Here is a 15,033-nt window from a genome sequence, read left to right as displayed (position 1 = left end):
ATTCTACACACACTTCATCTTAGTAGATAAATGACAAAAAGTTTATATCCAAATAATATATATATCATATCAAATCTATATCTTAGTAAATATTAAAATAATTAACAAATATCAAACATAATTTTTTTTAAAAAAAAGTAAACATCCACAAATCTTTTTGTACTTTAAAATAATGTTACATATATATATGTATTAATCTTATAAGTTAAATTTACCTCATGTCAAACTAATATTAATTGACTTAAAATTAATAAATAAAAAATATGCTGACATTCTCATCAAATAATCAAAAATTACTTCCTATATGCCATTTTTCCAATTTTTGTGTTTTCACTTATTTCAATTTTTTAGAATAAAAAAATAAGTATAACTATAATAATATTATCATCAAGTAATCAAAAATTAATTCTTATAAACTCATTACTTTTTCAAATTTTATTGACTAATACATGCCAAATTTTATTGACTAATAGCACATGTAAAAATTCTTATTTTACTTTTTGCATGGTTAAGAAAAATAAACGATTTTTACCCTTAAAAAAGCTTTGACAATATATCGAAGTTGAAGCAATGGTGGTGCTTCTGAAGAAATGTTTTTGTTTATATAGAGGTGAGTATTTAAAATCTTCTTTTAAAAGATTAATTGATTGTACAATTTCCTTAATTATTTTATTTTATTAATTAATTATATAATTTCTTAAATCTTTTTGATTGTAGAGTCTTCTTAATTATCGTATTTTATTAGTTAATTTTATAATTTCTTTAATCTTTTTTTAGTTTTTAAGGAAAAATTAATACTTTTCTTTTAGAATTAGTAGCTTTAAATTAGAAATGGTAAATAATTTTATAATTTTTATTTTTATTTAATAAGATACATATAGTTTCCTTATAATTATCTTCTTTACTTTTTTAAAATTAAATAAAAGGAAATTTTTGTTTTACACGTGTCAAAATCTAAGATCGATAGATTTTCCACGTGTCACGATCCTATGAGTTATTAACTTTGAAAACCATACTTTATATAATAAGATGTACAAATTGAATATGGAGTTAACATAATAAGAAAAACCATTTCCGGAGTGAATAATTACGACTAAAAAAATTTAAAACACTTTTTGGAATTGTCAAAAAAGAAAGAGTTATTAAAAAAAAACACAACTCTTGTAACTAAAAAATTAAAGTGATCGTCATAAATCTATATAAAAAATTGTTAAAAACATTTATAAGTAAAAATGTTTTTAAAAAAATAGCTGAAAAACATGATTTTCTGAAATATTTTATAGAATGGTAAGAAAGTGAAAAAAAAAACAGAAAAATAATTATAATAAACTTTGATGATTTTGAGGAGAATGGTGACAATTTAACCATTTGACAAATGTACGTACATCATTAACTGTGTACAAGAAAAAGTACGTGGAAGTGAATGTTTGACGTACACGAATACAAAAGAGCATAGTGTATTTGAAGTCAAAGGTTTTGAGGTAGGGATTAGAGGGTCATTAAGGAGCATTTTCATGTCTTACTGGACTAGTGTACGTGTACATAATATATGTACACCATATTATGAATTTAATGTGAACACGGGGTAGTAGATGCAATTTTATTTTGAAAAACATCTCTGTCGTATAGTTGTATAAGATGTAAAAGCGAAGAACATAACAAGAAGACATACAAAAATCTAATATACATATAAGATTTCATAACACTCTCAGATTAATGTAGTGTATGTTTTTGTGTCATCTTCTACTCGAGTACGTTTTCGTTTGTAGAATGATGTACGTTTTCGATTGTATGATGATGTACGTTTTTAGTTTTGGATACGTCGCCAATTTTGAAAATACATTACGTATATCTCCTTATTACGATGTTCATCTTGTCTTATGACCGTGTACGTTTACCGTCACAAACTATCATCTGTTTGAAAATTGCGTACGTTAATCTTCAAAATAGCTTCATTCATTCATACATACATCAACTACATCATAAAAAATATAACAAAATGGATATCAACATATTAGTTTTTTAATATAACAATTCAATGTTACATCCTCGAACTCTCTTAAACCTTAGAAAAGTCACATTTCATGTGCATACCAATAAAAGGAAAAATTGTTTACACCCATTAATAAATGTGCAACAACTAACACATAGTGGAGTGAGCTATATCTAATTTATTCTCCAAGTCAGGTACTGTTGGTTTCGCATATATCTTTCCCAAATAGCGTTGTCCAAACTTTTTTGCATCCCTCTTTCCGTTTAGTTACTTGTTTTACCTTTTTTCTTTTGGGGTATTTCTCACCTCCCGCAAAAAACATCTACATACATCTTGTGTCATTTATTTGTCACCAATTGACACACAAACTTGTTAGGGGAGATTTCAAAAATCTTCCCAAAAGGAGAGTTTAAAAGAAATTTAATCTCCTCGATTCCTTTCAAAGCATTCACTATTGTAGCAAGGTACTCCGGTCTAGAATAAACATTTCTCTTCGTTATTTTAGGGTAATGGTCCAAAGCAAATAACCTAGACGGTCACTATTCAGCATTAACATCTTCCACCGGATCCATACTTTCAATTCCTGCAAAATATGTTGTGTAAAACTATTTTAAATCTACCATCAAAGTTTCTAACGTACACAGTCTAACAAACGTACACTGTGTGGATGTCGGATTTACACACTCAAGTATTTTGTTAAGTGGGAAAGATTATTCTTGAGGGACAAAAATGAATACGTAAGAACTTGTAAATTTGATACTAGAATTGCTATATTATTTCTCTCTCGAGAGGAAGATCCCCTTTACATGGCCATTGGCCTCTATATTTATACATAGAGAATTTAACATTAAAATGAATAATTAAGTACAATTATTCCCTCTTAAATGTGTCCGTTTTGATTCTTCGACTTTAATTCTCAACGTTTGAATTTGAGTTGACTCTGATCTTTGTGGGCCTCGCCTTTTTGGCCCAAGTGTCCTTGAACCGACCTATCCGCGTCTTATATACCGAACTCACATCTCAGTGCAGTCACTTCGGACTCTCGAAGTGGTGACAACCACTTCGACCGTCCCCTCGGTTCATGGGCCCAATGGGCTTTATCTTTATGGGCCACCCGCTTGACTACGTGGCAATCTTTGGTTGGTCGCGTACTTCTGGTGCGGGATCCGACACCAACAATTAGCCCCCCAAGTTCTTCGAAGTGTTTTTTCAATTCGGAGGACTTTAAATGCTCAAGTGGCCAAAGATTGCGCTCGAGAATCTTTATGATTTCCCGCCGAAAATCTCATCACTCCTTTAATTTCGGCACTAGCCATTCTTAACCGAGTGACATCTGTCATCATTATGACCGTATATTGATTAATTACTATTAAAACGGGAAAAACCTTCCCACTTCCCACACGACTTCCAAGGCGGTTTCATCATTAGCTTGAGGTAACTTCTTTTCACCATTACTCTCTTCTTTTACTTTTGTACTTTAATCAAAACCTCTCTCTTCGTTCCTTCACCAAAACCCTTCTTCGCCGGATTTCGAATTTCTCTTTTTTCCCAATGACTTCCGATTCCGATAGACCCGAGTCTCCGTCTTTCGACGAGAGGCGTTCTAGTAACGACGAATGCACCCGCCCTGGTGATATTGTCGGTCCGCACTTTAGGTCCACTTGTACTCTTCAATCCCTCGAGCGATTGAGAGAGCTTTGCCGGATTCCACCGGAAATTATGGCGGAAGCTCAAATAGCTTCCCCCACAGAATCTCCAGAGAACCATCGCGATGGTTACTTCTGTGTGTATGAGATTTATTTCAAAGGTTGCGGGCTGACCTTTCCTCTTCCCGAAGCCCTAATTTTATACCTAGCGGCTCTTGAAATCGCTCTTCCTCAATTAACCCCCAATCTTCTTCGTACTATTCTCGGCATTATAACAATCGCGGCGGAGGCCGGTTACGTTATTGGAGTCGCCGAACTAAATGAGCTTCTAAGCGTGAGAAGCTCATCGAAGAAAACGGGGTATTTCTCAGCATATCCTAACGCCAACAGGAACATCATTTCGCATCTTCCAAACAAGGATGAAAATTGGCATCATCCTTGGTTCTTGATTAAGAAAACTCCCGCTTCGATTGGAAATCTTGCAGATTTCCTCCCTTCGAAGTGGTCGGCGAAACCTGGTAGAGATTAGGTTGCCCGTATCTTTCCCGGTTGTTTCTTTATTTTTATTAACTAACACCGTTGTTTCATTTCGCAGCTTTCATCGCTTCCAATCTCCCATCTGAAGAGTTCATCGAATTCTTCAAAATAATTCTTGAAGGGGAAACCCTTTGGAATTCCTTCACTCTCGAACGATTCATAGAGGCTAACCACAGACTCAGGATGAGTCCGCCTGGTCATCTTCACCAAATTCCTCCCCCTCCCTCAACTCAGGGAATGTCATCTCGGGCCCTTGCGGCCAAACGTAAGTTGCTTTCCAAGCCGATGGCTGAGGCTTGCGAGGAGAAGAAAAAGTTCCTCACGACTTCCATAGACAAGAAGGACTATAGTAGGACCTTGCTGGTCGATGATGGCAGTACTGAGGGAGCCCGATCTGTCGCTTCCTTCAGATTAACTCCTCGTCGCGATCGTCGCGACTCACGTTCTCCTCGGAGGGATCGATCTCCTCGCCGTGATTCACCTCGTCCTTCCCGAGATGATTTCAGTAACGAACCAATTAAGAACTTGGTTCGCCGAAAGAGAGACAAGTCCTCTCGCAGTGATCTTTCCCCGCAGAGGGAAAAGTCAAGGGCCCGGACTGACCGCTCACCTCGGTCATCCCCTCCTTCTGAACCAATGGGTCCTCCACGACCGGTTGACATGTCTTCCTCTTCCCAGCCTGATAGTGGAAAGACCGCCCGGAGCGCGTCTCCGAAAAAAGGAGATTCTGAATCTCGAGATGCTCCCTCGAGGCTGAAGCCTGCTCTTGTACCTCAAGTCAAATCGCTTTCAGGTTCGGTGATTTACACACTTAAACTTTTGTCTTTAAAATTCCAATTTTTACAATTCTTCCTTCTTCGCAGCTATGGAGACAGAAGGCAGCGTCTTCCGATGCTTCAAGACCCGTTCGGGTTCGATCTTGCCAGATTTCAACAAATGGCGCCCTGCGATTCGTGAACGTTATCTGCTTCACGCGCATCACTCATCTCGGGTTAGTCCCGCTTTCGTTTATGTAAATTTTTTATTGTATTGCCATTCTGCGAACTGACTCGTCATCCCGGGTTCATACATAACGCCAGGCTCAAAGCGAATTTAACGACATGATCGAACATTACGAAGGGTTGGTCATTGGCCGGGAGAAGGAGATGGACATGTTGACAAAGAAACTCTCCGCCCTTGAGGCCGAACTCAGTTCTTCTGCCGGCTCCAAGCATGAACTGGAGGACAAAGTCGACAATTTAACATCCGAGCTTGCGCAGATAAAGGGGGAGCTGCAGGGTCAGTACGACCAGAACTTCAAACTCCAGGAAGAGTTTTCTGGTATTCAAGGTAGGCTTCAAGAGTCCGAATCAAACGCTGATTCCCTGAACAACCAACTCATCGAGCTCAACGCGAAGTACAAGGCAATTGCCAAATTGCGTGACTCCGAATTGGCGAGGTCGGCATCAAAAGCCAGAAAAGAGGTCAAGGGACGCGGGATGGAGTTGATCCAAGGGGCCATCCGATTCATGCAGACTGAGAAGGCTAGGTCGGACTTGGAGTCAGACATCAAGGAGTACGAAAGTAACCTGATTCTGCTGGATCAAATCCATGAAGCAGATTTCTCCGAAGAGCAAGAAAGGACCGAGCTGTCGACTAACCTTTCTGAAAAACGGAGTCGCTTGGCAGCTCTTCCCACTTCGGCCTTCAACCCGCTTGACTTCGAGGCATTCTTTACTGAATCACCTCCAATAAGTGAATCGGGTTTAGACTGGGCAGGTAACGCTTGGCTCCTAAGGCTTACCTTTTCTTACCTTGTACCTTTGATTGACTGGAATTATTATTTCCAGGTTCAAGTGAGACGGAGGGCATTGTTCCGCCTGTAGCTCCTGTGGTACCGGAGGTTACTCCGGAGGTTGGTTGTCCCGCGGAGGGTGGTCAGGGAGCTTCATCTGATCATGCACCAGTCAAGGAGGTGAATGAAACTCTGGTTGCTGAGCAGGAGCCCGAGGTGGAGATCGCTCCGTAGTGGCTGTGTCCACTTTAAATTGGGGATTGTCCCTTTTTATTTTAAGACTTAATCTCGAATTTATTTTTGCCTAAGGAGGCTTTATTTTCTTTTGAACAAGATATTTGCCTGAGGAGGCTTTTAAACCTTTCTAGGTTGCGACCCAAGGGGGTTTGGTTAAAATTATATACGGGTTTGCAAAGTCCGTTTTAACCTTTTGTGGCCTTGTGGCAATGCTTTCGAGATTTTTAGGTTGATCAGACCTTTCTCTTTAGAATGCGAGAACTGAGCTCGGCTTAAAGCGAGTTCCCCACTTCGGGTTTAGTCAACTCGGTAAACTTGTCAGGCTAGGGCCTTAGAAACTTTTGCAGTTGATGCGACGGTTGCTTTTTTCCCTTCTTAAAGAGAACGGCTCGTCTTTTAATGTAATAATTGCCTTTTCTTGATTTTCCAAAAATGGTTTAAGCCACTCGGAAACGCTACCATTAATGAATTTATGGTTCCAAAGCAAAACCCTAAATCATTATAAATAAAGGCTTACCTACCTCTAGGCTTTATTAAACATGACTCTAGAGTCCCACTTGAGAAATATTTTGAGAATGGAAAGCGAAACAGTAGCCCCCGTTGATCCCGGCAGCCCACTCTTCCTGTCCGGTGACGGCTTTGAGCCGGCCGGCGTTCTCTTCCCTCATGCCGTCTTTCACTTTCCTTCAAAGGAGAAAAAAGAGGCTTGCGACTTCATTGACAAGGTAAGTATTCGAAGTTTTTTTTTGATTAAAAAACTCTTTGTTTCATCTTATTCATTCATCTTTATGCTAGGTCGCCGACAAGCACCGTCGCTTGTGTGAAGAGAGGCAACGGCTAGGCCTCAAAAGGCAGACACTCGAGGCTCGTATTTCTCGGGTGGAGAGGAAGATCAGGGCTTTGGAAAGTGATCCCTTTCAGTGGGAATGGCGGAATTTCGATTCCGTTGCTGAGATTCCGAGGATGCTTCGGATGTACCTCCGTGCTAAGGGGGTTCCGGGTCCTGTGAACGCCCCCGTCTTCGCCGTTCCATCCGACGATGAAGAGGGAGAGGACTTGGAGGAGGAGGCCAGCGACTGCCGGAAACGCCTTCGGGATCGTTCCGAAGTGGATGCCAAAAACAAGGCATCCACTTCGAGGACTAAACCGGTGATGAAGGAGCCTGTTCCTGAGCCTCTCCCATAAATGTTCTCCAATTTCTTCACTTCTCTCTTTTTTTTTTTTTAAACAGAAACTCGTAATGGGCTTCGGCCCTTTTTATTTATGGAAATATTTGCTATTTTCCTTCTTTTCCAAATATTCTTCGAGATACGTCTTTTAATGCAGGATCCGTTCGAGGGCATAAATCTCTCCGCGAATCATTCCATTCCTTGGATAGAATCCGTAGCTTGCTAGGGATATGGGGTTCTTATAAATTATAGGTTCAACTCCTCTTTACTCCTCACCATTTTTTATTTTAGCAGGCATGGAGTTCAATCTACGCTGTTCAGAATCTATGCCCGACTTCTCCAGAATCGGAATGATGAATGAAGATGTTCCAAGTGAGCCCAACAGGCAGCCTCCTCCACTTCGCGGCTTCTTGAGATCTCAAATCCGAGCCCCATGTGCTTTGATCAGGGATCTACCTATCAGAGATCAAGGAACAGCGACGGCATTCATAGAGGCACTTGAACTTCAACACCGGAAGCTTACGTCGGAAAAGAGGAGGCTCCGGAAGAGGATTAGCCGGATGCAACGCAGGCTTACTATGGTGTCAAGGAATCTTCACATCCTTGAATCTCACCCCGGAGAGTGGATTGAGCTTGGAATCTCTGACTTTGCTCGAATTCCGGACTGCATGATGCCAATCCTCGATCTTGCTGGTCAAGGAATTGAAGTGTTCTGCTCGTCAACGAGGATTTCGTAGTTCAAAGTGTACGATGAGGGACACTTCGCCCTCTTTTTTTTGAATAAATGCTTTATTTCCAATCTCTTGTATGTTCGCATAGCCGAACCTTCTTCCTTTAATAAAGAAATAAAACAAAAATTTTATTTATAGCTGAACCCGTTTTCGAGCTGCCTACGTACCCTTTTCGGGATCAAGCCAAATCGTAGTTCATGTACAAAAATAATGCATATAGCTTTAAACATAAAACTTCTTTAAGTTGATCACATTCCAAGGTCGCTTCACTGGATTGTCTTCTAGGTCTTTCAACCTATAAACACCGTTTCGAACCACTTCGGTAATAATGTAAGGTCCTTCCCAATTAATACCGAGTTTTCCGGCACCTTCTTCTTTTTTGTTGTCAAAGACACGCCTTAATACGAAATCTCCCACGAAGAATGGCCTACTTTTAACCTTTGAATTGTAATACCGGGCTGCTGCCTGTTGGTAATTCTGGATCCGAATTAGAGCTTGATCACGCCTTTCATTTATGGTATCCAGTGAATCGTTAAGCATTGCTGAATTTTCTTCCTCATTTAACGGTGCTTCTGTTCGACGAAGTCCGGGCACGTTGAGTTCAGCTGGTACTACCGCTTCCATGCCATAAACCAAAGAGAATGGAGTTTCTCCTGTAGGTCGCCTAGGGGTTGTACGATAAGCCCACAGGACGGGTTGGAGTTCTTCATACCATCCTCCCTTTAGATGACTTAAGCGTTTCTTGAGATTGCTTAATATCGTCTTGTTCGCGGCTTCGGCTTGACCGTTTCCTTGCGGATATCTTGGAGTAGAATAACTCACTTTAATTCCCCAGTCCGCACAAAAGGCATCAAACTCGTGTGAAATGAATTGCGGTCCATTATCAGTGACTATTTCGTACGGAACTCCATGTCGACATATAATGTTTTTCCAAATAAAAGTCTTCACCGCCGAATCTTTGATACCAACATACGCCTCAGCTTCAATCCATTTCGAAAAGTAGTCCGTGAGGACCAAAAGGTACTGTACACCTCGAGTTGATTTGTGCAATGGTCCAATGATGTCCATTGACCACCTCATAAACGGGTATGGGGCGGAAATGGAGGAGAATAATTCCGACGGTTGATGGATCAATGGTGCATGGAGTTGGCAACGCTTGCATCTTTGGGCGAACTTAACACAATCTGTGATCATAGTGGGCCAAAAGTACCCCATTCTTTTAACTTTAAAAGCCATAGCTCTTCCTGATGAATGACTTCCACATAATCCCTCATGCACTTCGCTCATGACGATTTCGACTTCGGGCCCAAAAATGCATAACAGGTAAGGGTCACTAACACCTCGCCTATATAATGCATCTTTCGATAGGCAAAATTTCGCGCTAACGACTTTCATTTTCCTGGCCTGCCATTTATTCTTTGGGAGCTCGCCTGTCGTGATGTAGTGCTTTATTGGCTCCCTCCAGTCAGCCCCCCAGTCTTTAGCCGGAATTTGGTCAATTTTGTGAAATATTCGTGGCTCTGGTTCGGGATGCTCGTTTGGTTCAAGAATATCTTCCTCGATTAATGGCTCGGTTTCTGACATCGTTTCCGGAACCACTTCTTTAGCTAAGACAACGGATTCCTTGTTAGATGTATTTGATCCTTTTGACTTCCTGCGTTTGTTGGGTGGCGGTTCGATCTCTGGTTCGCCACGGTCGCGTGCCGCTGCTCGAGACCTTGTAACGACGAGGGTTTCCTTGCTGTCTTGAATGCTTCGCTCCGAGATGCACTCTACTGGAATAACTCTCTTTAACTCAGGATCTGATGTTGACGCCAAAGCGGCAAGTGCATCTGCAGTTGTATTCTCTCCCCGAGGTATGCGGATTAACTCGAATTTCGAGAAATTTTTAGATAGATCCTTCACCACTTCGAGGTAAGCTTCCATTCTTGAATCTTTGGCTTCATAGTCTCCATTAAATTGGTTAACTACTAATTGCGAATCGCAATAAGCCAATATTTCCTTAGCTCCAACTCCTTGTGCTAGTCGAAGTCCGGCAATAAGGGCTTCGTATTCTGCCTCGTTGTTGGAGGCATTGAATAACAATCGGAATGATTGTTCTAGAATTTCTGATGTCGGAGATTCCAACCTGATTCCCACTCCGGATCCTTGCTTTGTTGAAGACCCATCTACGTGTAATTTCCAAGTTTGGTTCTCCGGTTGATCTACCGTTCCAGGTATTGGTAGTTCGGTCAGGAAGTCTGCTAAGACCTGAGCCTTCATACTGATCCGGCTTTTAAACTCTATGTCGTACTCGCTTAATTCCACCGCCCATTTCGCCAAACGTCCGGATTGACTTGGACTATGAAGTATTGTTCTGAGTGGTTGGTTAGTTAATACCTCAACCGGATGGGACTGAAAATATGGACGCAGCTTCCGGGCCGAAGTTACCACCGCGAGCGCAAGTTTCTCCATCATTGTATATCTGGTTTCCGGATCCGTCATTGACTTGCTCACGTAGTAAATTGGTTTCTGCTCCCCACGGTCTTCCCGAACCAAGACTCCACTAACCGCGTGGTTTGAAACTGAAACGTACAAATAGAGTTTTTCATCCACTTCCGGTTTGGACAGTATGGGTGGAGTGGTTAAGTATGTCTTAAGCTGCCCAAAAGCTTCTTCACACTTCTCATCCCAAAGGAATCCTTTGTTCCCTTTTAGAATTTGGTAGAAAGGCAACGACTTATCTGTTGACCTCGAGATAAAACGATTCAAGGCCGCAATCCGCCCAGTCAACCGTTGTACTTCTTTGAAGTTTTTCGGAGATGGCATGTTTAGAAAGGCGTTAATTTGATTTGGATTGGCTTCAATCCCTCTTTCTGTTACGATGTAGCCAAGAAATTCCCCGGATGGGACTCCAAATGTGCACTTCGCCGGGTTCAGCTTCATTTGATATTTATTGAGAATATCAAAACATTCCTCCAAATGCTTAACATGATCTCCTTTCTTCAACGATTTAACCAACATATCATCTATGTAGACTTCCATAGTCTTCCCGAGGTGATTATGAAACATTTTGTTCACCAACCGTTGGTAAGTCGCTCCTGCATTTTTCAAACCAAAAGGCATTACCTTGTAACAGTAGATACCTCTATCTGTGATAAATGACGTCTTTTCTTGATCGTCGGGGTTCATCATTATCTGATTATAACCCGAGAAGGCATCCATGAACGTTAACAGCTCATTTCCAGCGGTGGACTCTACAAGTCGATCTATATGCGGGAGCGGGAAACTATCTTTGGGACATGCCTTATTTAGGTCTGTAAAGTCGATGCAAACCCTATCTTTCCCATTCTTTTTCTTGACAACGACAGTGTTTGCTACCCACTCCGGATATTGCACTTCTCTTATGGACCCTATCTTCAAGAGTTTATCCACTTCGTCGTTTACTATTTTTGCCCGCTCCACTCCAAGCTTTCTTCTTTTTTGTTTCACCGGTTTGAAGCTTGGATCTACGTTTAGTTCATGACAAATTATACTCGGATTTATGCCAGGCATGTCCGCTGCCGACCATGCGAATGATGCTTTGTTTTTCCTTAAGAGTTCGATCAAAGCTTCTTTTATTAGGCCAGTCAAAGTTGCTCCAATTCTAATTTTCCGGTCCGGCTTTTCTTCTTCCAGTACCACTTCGACTACTACATCCTCTTTCTTCTGCCCACTAGGAAATTTTGTTTTTAGTCTTTCTTTTGCAGGCTTCGCTAATTGCTATTGAATCTTCATACGGTGGCTAGCTAAGTAACAAGTCCGTGAAGCTTCTTGATCTCCCCGAATTGTTTCCACCCCATTTGATGTTGGAAATTTGACACATTGATGATATGTAGAGGGGACTGCTTTCATCCGATAAATCCAGGGAGTCCCGAGGATAATGTTGTAAGCAGCGGGCTTATCGAAGACAACGAAGTCCACGATCTTTGATACCTTCTTGGCAAGGACCGGTAGCTTGATTGTTCCGAGAGACATGGCTGACTCGCTTGTGAATGCAACTAACGGAGATGGGGGTCCTACTATGTCTCCTCGGCTGATTCCCATTTTTTCTAGAGTACTTAAAAAGATCAAGTCGACCGAACTGCCTGTATCTATAAGGATCCTTGATACTTCGAAGTTTGCGACGTCAAGAGTAATGACTAAAGCATCGTCATGCGGTCTTTCGAGATGCCGTGTTTCTTCTTCGTTAAATGATATTGTAGCACCTTGAAAATCAATTTCTTCACTCAAGCTTGCTTTGAGTAAGACATTTCGTCTATGTTTTTTGATGGAACTTATTGAATCTCCGCAAAATCTGGAACCTCCTAGAATCACATTGATCCTCCCCTTCGAACTTCTTGGTTCTTCCTCGTTGGATAACCTTGGTCTTTTGGAGTCTTGATCTTTGGAGTTTTCCTTTGCTTCGTGGTATTCCTTCACAAAATCTTTTATATCGAATTTGGAAAGATCACCACTAGCCCAAAGCTCTGCGAGGTGCTTTTTAAGAACGCTGCAATCCTTGGTTAAATGTCCGGTTACTTTATGAATGTCGCAATATAGACTTTCATCACGGACCCAAGTGTTTGATCTTCCTTTCCCTTGGAATTGCTTCCCGACAGAATTGTTGAAGGGTTGCGACCCAAACTTCCTTGGTCCTTTGCTCTCTCTAGGCTCGAACTTCTTGGTGGGGACGGTGACTGCCGGCTTTTCTTGTTTATTCCGTTTGGCAAAACTTTCTTTTTCGTCTTCTACCTCCATCCAATTGTTCGCACGGAAGAGTGCATCCTGAATTGTATCTGGTTTATGAAGTATTAAGTCTTCTTTAAACCTTGAATCATGTCGCAATCCTTTTCGTAGGGCAGATAAAGCTGATTGCTGTGAGATTCTTGGGAGTTTTGATAGCACCCCTTTGAATTTGGTGATGAAAACTCGAAGTGACTCATTAGATCCTTGCGTTAAGTTCCAAAGATCAGCATCCGAAACGCTTTTATCCATAAGGATAGAGTATTGCTTTAAGAACACGGCTGACAGTTCGTCGAAATTGCTGATCGAACCCGGCTCTAATTGGGTGAACCACATTAGAGCTTGGCCACACAGATTCTCCGAAAACAGCTTGCAATAGCCTGCGTCCTCATCAGCTTCATCCAACTCGACTCTTCCTGCAGCGATCAGAAAGGCTGCAAGATAGCTTTTTGGATCCTCCAATCCGCTGTAAGGGTCCAACTTGAGCTTCCGGGAATCTTTGATCCTCAAACTTGCAATTCGCGGGATAAAAGGGGTTCGCCTTGCTTCTTCAATGACTCGATTGATGTCTGGCTCCGAACTTGTAGCCTGATGAAATTTTGATTTCATTTCTTTTAATTCCTGGCTAACCTTCCTCATGGTCTCGAACTGGTCGAGGTTCTCCTGCTCATACTGAGCTGCAAGTTGTTCTTCATCTCCGAGCTGCGTCTCTTCCTCCAACGTCTGAGCTACATTATTAGTAGCACCGGGGGTTGTTTGTCCGCTGGTTTCATTTCGTGCAGCGGAACTTGGCGAGTTGAATATCCCTCTTCGGGTCCCCACCGGGTTTCCTGCACTTAAAGAGCGAACACGAGTTTGTATATTATTGACGTTTTGGCTAAGAGATACCTGGGATGTTTGCAACGTATCGACGGCCTTCTCCACATCTGAGAACTTTTGTGATATGTCCGACATGGTTTGCTGCATAGCTTTGAGGGTTTCGGCCAATGATGTTTCAACGGCGTCTCCTCCGGACATTGTCGCTTATCTCGGAAATGTAGAAAAGAAGAAATCTGACCACTCAAGAATCCTGATGTCCCCACAGACGGCGCCAAAATGTGGATGTCGGATTTACACACTCAAGTATTTTGTTAAGTGGGAAAGATTATTCTTGAGGGACAAAAATGAATACGTAAGAACTTGTAAATTTGATACTAGAATTGCTATATTATTTCTCTCTCGAGAGGAAGATCCCCTTTACATGGCCATTGGCCTCTATATTTATACATAGAGAATTTAACATTAAAATGAATAATTAAGTACAATTATTCCCTCTTAAATGTGTCCGTTTTGATTCTTCGACTTTAATTCTCAACGTTTGAATTTGAGTTGACTCTGATCTTTGTGGGCCTCGCCTTTTTGGCCCAAGTGTCCTTGAACCGACCTATCCGCGTCTTATATACCGAACTCACATCTCAGTGCAGTCACTTCGGACTCTCGAAGTGGTGACAACCACTTCGACCGTCCCCTCGGTTCATGGGCCCAATGGGCTTCATCTTTATGGGCCACCCGCTTGACTACGTGGCAATCTTTGGTTGGTCGCGTACTTCTGGTGCGGGATCCGACACCAACACACTGCAACTCAATAAATGTTTGGTACACAGAATAAAAATTCAAAGACAATGTACATAAATATGGTTTATAAACTTCTTTCTCCAGCCAAAAATGACATACGTACACAAAAATAAATTATACAACATATCATAATTTACTTTTAATTTTGGGAGAAAGTCGATTCTCAATTTCTAAAGCCAACCAGTTTTGAAATTGAAATTAGGGATATGCTATCTTCACAAAGATTTGCCCAGATTTTGGTTAAATATCTCAATCGGAATAAGGCAAAGTATCATTACCTTTTCTAGTCGTCGGAGACACCGAGATGAAAACCGAACTACTTTTCTCCGATTTCCCCCTTTTCAGAACTCCAAATTTTTCAGATTAGGTCAGAATTTTCGATTAATCTGACACCCACAAACAACCCACCGTCGAGTTGTATAGTTCTTACTCCAATCTGGATTACTTGCCCGAATTTTGTCTTCTTCGCTACAACTCACCGAACAAATTTGCAGTCGCCGAAACTCTCTTTCTCTTCTCATGAAACAAAATAAATAATGGCTAATAATCTCCCCACCTATAATTTCAGATTTAGAAAGAAAAAAAAAAA

General features: G+C 41.3%; 1 protein-coding gene across 1 annotated transcript; it reads left to right on the top strand.

The window, feature by feature from the left end:
* The first annotated feature begins 4,461 nt into the window (after nt 1–4,461).
* LOC110227863 (serine/arginine-rich splicing factor SC35-like) lies at nt 4,462–6,184 on the top strand. Its single transcript, XM_021023732.1, has 3 exons — nt 4,462–4,861; nt 6,006–6,070; nt 6,158–6,184. Exons 1-3 carry the CDS (start codon nt 4,462–4,464, stop codon nt 6,182–6,184), a joined length of 492 nt encoding a protein of 163 aa, XP_020879391.1.
* Nucleotides 6,185–15,033: the final 8,849 nt, after the last annotated feature.

The sequence above is a fragment of the Arabidopsis lyrata genome, assembly GCF_000004255.2.
Source record: "Arabidopsis lyrata subsp. lyrata unplaced genomic scaffold ARALYscaffold_6, whole genome shotgun sequence".
In the NCBI taxonomy this organism is placed as follows: Eukaryota; Viridiplantae; Streptophyta; class Magnoliopsida; order Brassicales; family Brassicaceae; genus Arabidopsis; species Arabidopsis lyrata.
This window is presented reverse-complemented; position numbering and strand designations above follow the sequence as displayed.